At 49.0% G+C, this 6,675-nt stretch overlaps 1 protein-coding gene across 1 annotated transcript; it reads right to left on the bottom strand.

The window, feature by feature from the left end:
* Window positions 1-727: 727 nt before the first annotated feature.
* On the bottom strand, window positions 728-1,366 carry LOC109732273 (uncharacterized). The gene has a single exon (XM_020291470.1). It carries the CDS (start codon window positions 1,364-1,366, stop codon window positions 728-730), a length of 639 nt encoding a protein of 212 aa, XP_020147059.1.
* Window positions 1,367-6,675: the final 5,309 nt, after the last annotated feature.

Genomic DNA, 6,675 nt, shown 5'->3' with positions numbered 1-6,675 from the left:
GAAGGTGGGCCGTACCAGGCCGTTGGTGGAGCCATGCCCTGGTCCGCAGGCAGGCAAGTCTGGGTACCCCCGTTCCCAGGACGCTGACAAAGGTCGCATTCCTCAAGGCTCCGTGCATGAATCCTGCAGCTATGATAGCGGCGCAGGGCTTGTGGGTAGCGTGCAGCACGCACAGCGGCCCGGAGACGATCTTCCTCAAGGACCACAGCATCGTCATGCTAAAGCAGATCTTTCTCTACTTCATCATAGGCAAGTACTTGAGGTGACCCGTATATGAGTTCCGTGGGGAGCACTGCTTCTGTCGCATACACTAGGGTGTCATGACCCAGGGAGAAGGGGATGAGGATCGAGATCGAGAAGATAGGTGAGGAGCAGCAGGGTTAGGTGAGAGTGAGCTTGGAGAAGGGGAAAGGAGGAAATTGGTTCACAATTCAATTGCTGCCTCATCGTCTCGTAGCCGTACAATATGTAGATGCCCACCTGGGCTCCAACCCTGGCCTGGGACAAAACACGTTACATGGCCTCCGGCCCAATACGCACGCCACACACTCGTTGCAGTTCAGTTAACTGCAGTCTGCACTTTTGGTCTACTTCACATGTGTCATCTGTAAGCGTGACATTGTCCCCTTCTTGTGACGGAGCTCCATCCCAGATGCAGTCCGTAGGGTAGCGTTCTTTGAGGATGTCGTAATCTTCCCAGGTTGCCCGCCGGAGGCATGTTTAACCATTACACTTGTAGCTGGATGATTGGCATGTCCCCTTCCTTCATCATGCAACGCTCCAAGATGGCCATGGGCTCCGCCTCGCCGGTGACCAGCTCAAGTACTCGTGGTAGTTCAGAGAAGACAGGGGTGTAATCAGGAATGACAGGCTTCAACTGGGAAACATGGAATACCGGATGGATGCGGCAATCTGCCGGCAGTTGCAGGCGATACGCCAGTGTACCGTTCCGTTCGGCCACCATGAACGGACCGTAGAACTTGTAGGAGAGGTTCCGGCAGGGGCGATTGACGATCGAAGACTGATCATACGGTTGTAGCTTGAGCAGTACCTGTTCCCCAACGTCGAACGCTCGCACCGCCCGGTGGAGGTCTGTCTGCTTCTTGAAGCTTGCCTGGGCACGGGCAAGTTGTGCGTGAAGCCGATCAGTGTGCGCACCCCAGTACAGCTCGCCCGTTGGTGCGTCCGCTGGCATGGCGGAGTCGAAGTGTGGCAAGCCCCCCAGGTTGGGGTCGATGCCGTAGAGCACCTTGAAGGGAGAGCACTTGAGCGACGAGTGAAGCGTGGACTTGTACCAAAATTCCGCCACCGGCAGCCACTTGCGCCCTTGCTTCGGGGTGTCGTGGACGGCGCATCGAAGGTACATCTCGAGGCATTAGTTGACCCGCTCGGTTTGGCCGTCCGTCTGAGGACGGTAGGTAGTGGAGTACAGGAGATTGGTGCCGTCCGCGGCGAGCAGCTCCCGCCACATCGCGCTGGTGAAGATTTTGTCCCTGTCGGAGACGATGGAGCGGTGGACGCCGTGTGCAACTGAAGGTAATATGCCCTACAGGCAATAATAAAGTTATTATTTTATATTTCCTTATTCATGATAAAGGTTTATTATTCATGCTAGAATTGTATTGATCGGAAAATTAAATACATGTGTGAATACATAAACAAATACCGTGTCCCTAGTAAGCCTCTACTAGACTAGCTCGTTGATCAAAGATGGTTAAGGTTTTCTAACCAGACACATGTGTTGTCATTTGATAACGGGATCACATCATTAGGAGAATGATGTGATGGACAAGACCCATCCGTTAGCTTAGCATAATGATCATTCAGTTTATTGCTATTGATTTCTTCATGTCAAATACATATTCCTTCGACTATGAGATTATGCAACTCGCGGATACCGGAGGAATACCTTGTGTGCTATCAAACATCACAACATAATTGGGTAATCATAAAGATGCTGTACAGGTATCTCCGAAGGTGTTTGTTGAGTTGGCATAGATGGAGATTAGGATTTGTCACTCCGAGTATCGGAGAGGTATCTCTGGGCCCTCTCGATAATGCACATCATAAGCTTACAAGAAAATGACTAAGGAGTTAGTAACCAGGCGATGTATTACGGAACTAGTAAAGAGACTTGCCGGTAATGAGATTGAACTAGGTATGAAGATACTGACGATTGAATCTCGGGAAAGTAGCATACCGATGGACAAACGGAATCACGTATGTTGTCATAAGTGTTTGACCGATAGAGATCTTCATAGAATATGTAGGAGCCAATATGGACATCCAGGTTCTGCTATTGGTTATTGACCCGAGATGTGTCTCGGTCATGTCTAGACAGTTCTCGAACCCGTAGCGTCAGCACGCTTAACGGTCGATGTCAATTTGTTATTATATGAGTTATGTGGTTTGGTAACCGAATGTTGTACAGAGTCCTGGATGAGATCACGGACATGACGAGGACCTCCGGAATGGTCCGAAGGTAAAGATTGATATATAGGACGATGCTATTTGGTCTCCGGAATGGTTTCAGAATACACTGGAAACTTAACGGAATACCGGAACGGGTTCCAGAGGCACCGGGAGTGTATTGGGCCTTGTTGGGCCATGTAGAGGGGAACATACCAGCCCACATGGGCTGGTACGCCCCCCTTGAGGCTTCCACACCTAATACATGGTAAAGGGGGGCGCCACCGCCTCTTACCATATCCCGGAGAAGAGAGGAAGGAAAGAAGGGGGCGCCTCCCCCTTTCCTTCCCCCTTGTGCCATTATTTGGCAGGGGGCGCACCAAAGGGAGGAGCCCTAGGGCTGCCGCCACCCCTATTGGGGCGCCCTAGGGGCTGCCTCCTCCCCTCCCACACTTATATATATTTGAGGAGGGGTGCCACACAAGACACAACGTATTCCACGCCGTGTGTCGGCACCCCACCGCTCTAGATCACCGCAGTGCTTAGGCGAAGCCCTGCGGGATTACTTCACCACCACCGTCACCACGCCGTTTTGCTGACGGAACTCATCTACTACCTCGCACCGCTTGCTGGATCAAGATGGCGAGGACGAATGTGTGCAGAACGCGGAGGTGCCGTGCGTTCGCTACTTGATCGGGCGGATCGCGAAGGTGTACGACTACATCAACCGCGTTGAATAAACGCTTCCGCTTACGATCTATGAGGGTACATAGACACACTCTCCCCCTCATTGCTTTGTATCTCCATGGATAGATCATTGCGTGTGCGTAGAAAAGTTTTTGTTTTCCGTGCAATGTTTCCCAACAGCAACTTTATGATGTGCTCCCAAAACACGCATGCTACTTGCACCGCGGTGAAGGGGTGATGGAGGAGCACAAAGTGTGCGAACTTGGTCAGCCGATCGACGACAACCATGATGGAGTCGCATCCTTCCAATTTGGGCAGCCCCTCAACGAAGTCCATGGTCAAGTCCTATCGTGGCGCGTCTGGGATCGGAAGGGGTTGCATCTTGCCGGTCGGGTGTTTGTTCTCATGGTTGGCATGCTGGCAGACGGCGCACTGACGCACGAAATCCTCCATGGTGCGGTTCAGGCCAGGCCAGGCGAAGAGCTTGCGCACCCAATGGTAGGTGGTCGTGGCATCGGAGTGTCCCCCAAGCGCATTGTGATGAGGCGCGGCGATGAGCTTGGTTTGGAGCGCGAAGTTGGCGCCGATCCATAGGCGGCCGCGTTGTCGAATCACACCATTTTGCAGCATGCGGCCTTGGTCGTCCTCGCTGACAACGGCTAGCTTGGCAAGCAGCTCCTGCGAGTCGGGGTCGCTCTCGTAGGAGTTTTCCACCTATTACAGCCACTGCAATTGGCATATGGATAGTGCATCGAGCGCCAGGAGATGGCCGACGCGAGATAGCGCATCGACGGCGCCATTGTCAACGCCTTTCTTGTAACGAAAGGATAATTGGAGGCCCACCATCTTCGACATGGCCTTGTGTTGGAGATCAGTGATCAGATGTTGATCGCCAAGCGCGCAGAGACTCTTATGGTCGGTGACGATTTCGAATGGGGCACGCTGCAGGTATGGCTGCCACTTGTCGATGGCCATCATCACGGCAAGAAATTCTTCTCGTACGTGGAAAGGTTCTGATTTGGCACCCGCAAAGCCTTGCTGAGGTAGGCGACTGGGTGGCCGTCCTGGGTGAGCACCGCGACCACGCCAGTGTCTCATGCATCAGTTTCGATGGCGAACGGGCGCGTAAAGTTGGGGAGTACCAAGACCGGCGTTCTCACCATGGCTTGCTTGAGCATGTCGAACGCTTGTTGCGCCTTGTCGCTCCAGAGAAAGCCTTTCTTCGAGAGGAGTTGAGTAAGGGGCTTGGCGATGATGCCGTAGTGGGGGACGAATTTGCGGTAGTAGTCTGTTAACACTAGAAATCCATGCAGCTCAGTGGGTGTCGTGGGCACGAGCCAGGCCTACATGGCGCTGGTCTTGCTTGTATCAGTGGCGACAACGTCTTGGGTGATCACATGCCCGAGGTACTCAATGCTTGTGTGTGCGAATGAACACTTGCTGGCCTTGGCGAATAGTTGATGCTCGCGGAGGAGGTTCAGAGTGTGGCGCAAGTGTTCTTAGTGTTCTTGAAGGTCAATGCTAAAAACCAATATGTCGTCCAGGAAGATGATTATGAACTTACGGACGTAGCAACCAAAGATTGTGTTCATCAAGCACTGGAATGTAGCCGGCACATTGCACAAGCCGAACGGCATGGAGCGAAAGTGGTAGTGGCCGTGATGCGTCTTGAAGGCAATCTTCTCTTCGTCTTCTTCCCGCATGCGGTTTGATGGTACCCCATGCATAGATCGATATTGGATAAATATTTGGCCCCAGCCATTTCATCGAGCAGCTCATCGACAACGGGAAGTGGAAACTTATTCTTCACTATTGCAGTATTCAGGCGTCGAAAATCCACACAAAAACTCCAGCTGCCATCCTTATTTTTCATGAGCAGCACATGTGAGGCGTAGGGGCCCATGTTGTGTGAATGAGGCCTGAGTTGAGCATCTCTTGGACTTGTCATTCAATCACATCCTTCTATACCGGCGAGTAGCGGTATGGCTTGGTGTTGATCGATGTTGTGCCCGGCTCCAGATTAATGTTGTGGTCATACAGGTGGCGCGAGCGCAAGGTTGTTGGTTCAGCAAAGACGTCTTTATATTCATTCAGAACTATCTGAATTTTGGGTGGAACAAGTGCAGAGGGTGTTTCGTCAGTCTTCTGAACTATGACGAGAGCTGCTGTCCAGATATCGTTGGCCACCTCCATTCAATGAAGCTCATAAGCGTCTAGCTCAGATATGGAAGACACATTCGTCATTTTCACTCCTTGCAGCTTAACTATTTTGCCCTGCATCTCAAACGGAATCGTCTTTAGTTGCCAGTGACACAACATGGGGCTATGGGCTGAGAGTCAGTCGATTCCCAGAACACTATCATATGCGCTCGGTGGTAGCACTCAGAGATCGGTGTCGAACATGTGGTCGGGTACTTGCCATGCCAATTGGCGCACTGGTACATCTCCAATGTATCTATAATTTTTTATTGTTCCATGCTATTATATTATCTGTTTTGGATGTTTTATATGCATTAATATGCTATTTTATATTATTTTTGGGACTAACATATTAACCTAGAGCCTAGTGCCAGTTTCTGTTTTTTCCTTGTTTTAGAGTTTTGCAGAAAAGGAATACCAAACGGAATGAAACCTTCGCGATGATTTTTCTTGGACCAGAAGACACCCAGGAGACTTGGAGATCAAGTCGGAGGAGACATGAGGCTATATTACAGAACTAAAAAAATGCTTAGGTTGTCGTAATTTTACAGAAGTATTCGAGAGTTATAGATTACTACAGACTGTTCTGTTTTTGACAGATTCTGTTTTCTATGTGTTGTTTGCTTATTTACATGAACCTACGGGTAGTATCGGGGGTATGAACCATGGAAAAGTTGGAATACAGTAGATATTAAACAAATATAAATAAAGAGTGAGTTCACAAGAATACCAAAAGTGGTGATTTATTTTCTTATACTAACGGAGCTTACGAGATTTTCTGTTGAGTTTTGTGTTGTGAAGTTTTCAAGTTTTGGGTAAGGATTTGATGGACTATGGAATAAGGAGTGGAAAGAGCCTAAGCTTAGGGATAACCAAGGCACCCCAAGGTAATTAATATTCAAGGACAACCAAGAGCCTAAGCTTGGGATGCCCCGGAAGGGATCCCCTCTTTTGTCTTCGTTTGTCTGTAACTTTACTTGAGGCAATATTTTTATTCACCACATGATATGTGTTTTGCTTGGAGCGTCTTGTATGATATGAGTCTTTGCTTTTTAGTTTGCCACAATCATCCTTTATGTACACACCTTTTGAGAGGGACACACATGAATCGTGATTTATTAGAATACTCTATGTGCTAAACTTATATCTTTTGAGTTAGGCAATTTTGTCTAGTACTTCACTTATATATTTTTAGAGCATAGCGGTGGTTTTATTTTATAGAAATTATTTAACTCTCATGTTTCACTTATATTATTTTGAGTCTTTAAACAGCATGGTAATTTGCTTTGGTTATAAATTTAGTCCTAATATGATAGGAATCCTAAAGGGATATAATAAAAACTTTCATACAAAGTGCATTGAATACTATGAGAAGTTTGA

Source organism: Aegilops tauschii, chromosome 2 (assembly GCF_002575655.3).
Source record: "Aegilops tauschii subsp. strangulata cultivar AL8/78 chromosome 2, Aet v6.0, whole genome shotgun sequence".
In the NCBI taxonomy this organism is placed as follows: Eukaryota; Viridiplantae; Streptophyta; class Magnoliopsida; order Poales; family Poaceae; genus Aegilops; species Aegilops tauschii.
The sequence above is the reverse complement of the archived record's forward strand: the minus strand, read 5'-3'. Positions and strand labels throughout refer to the sequence as shown.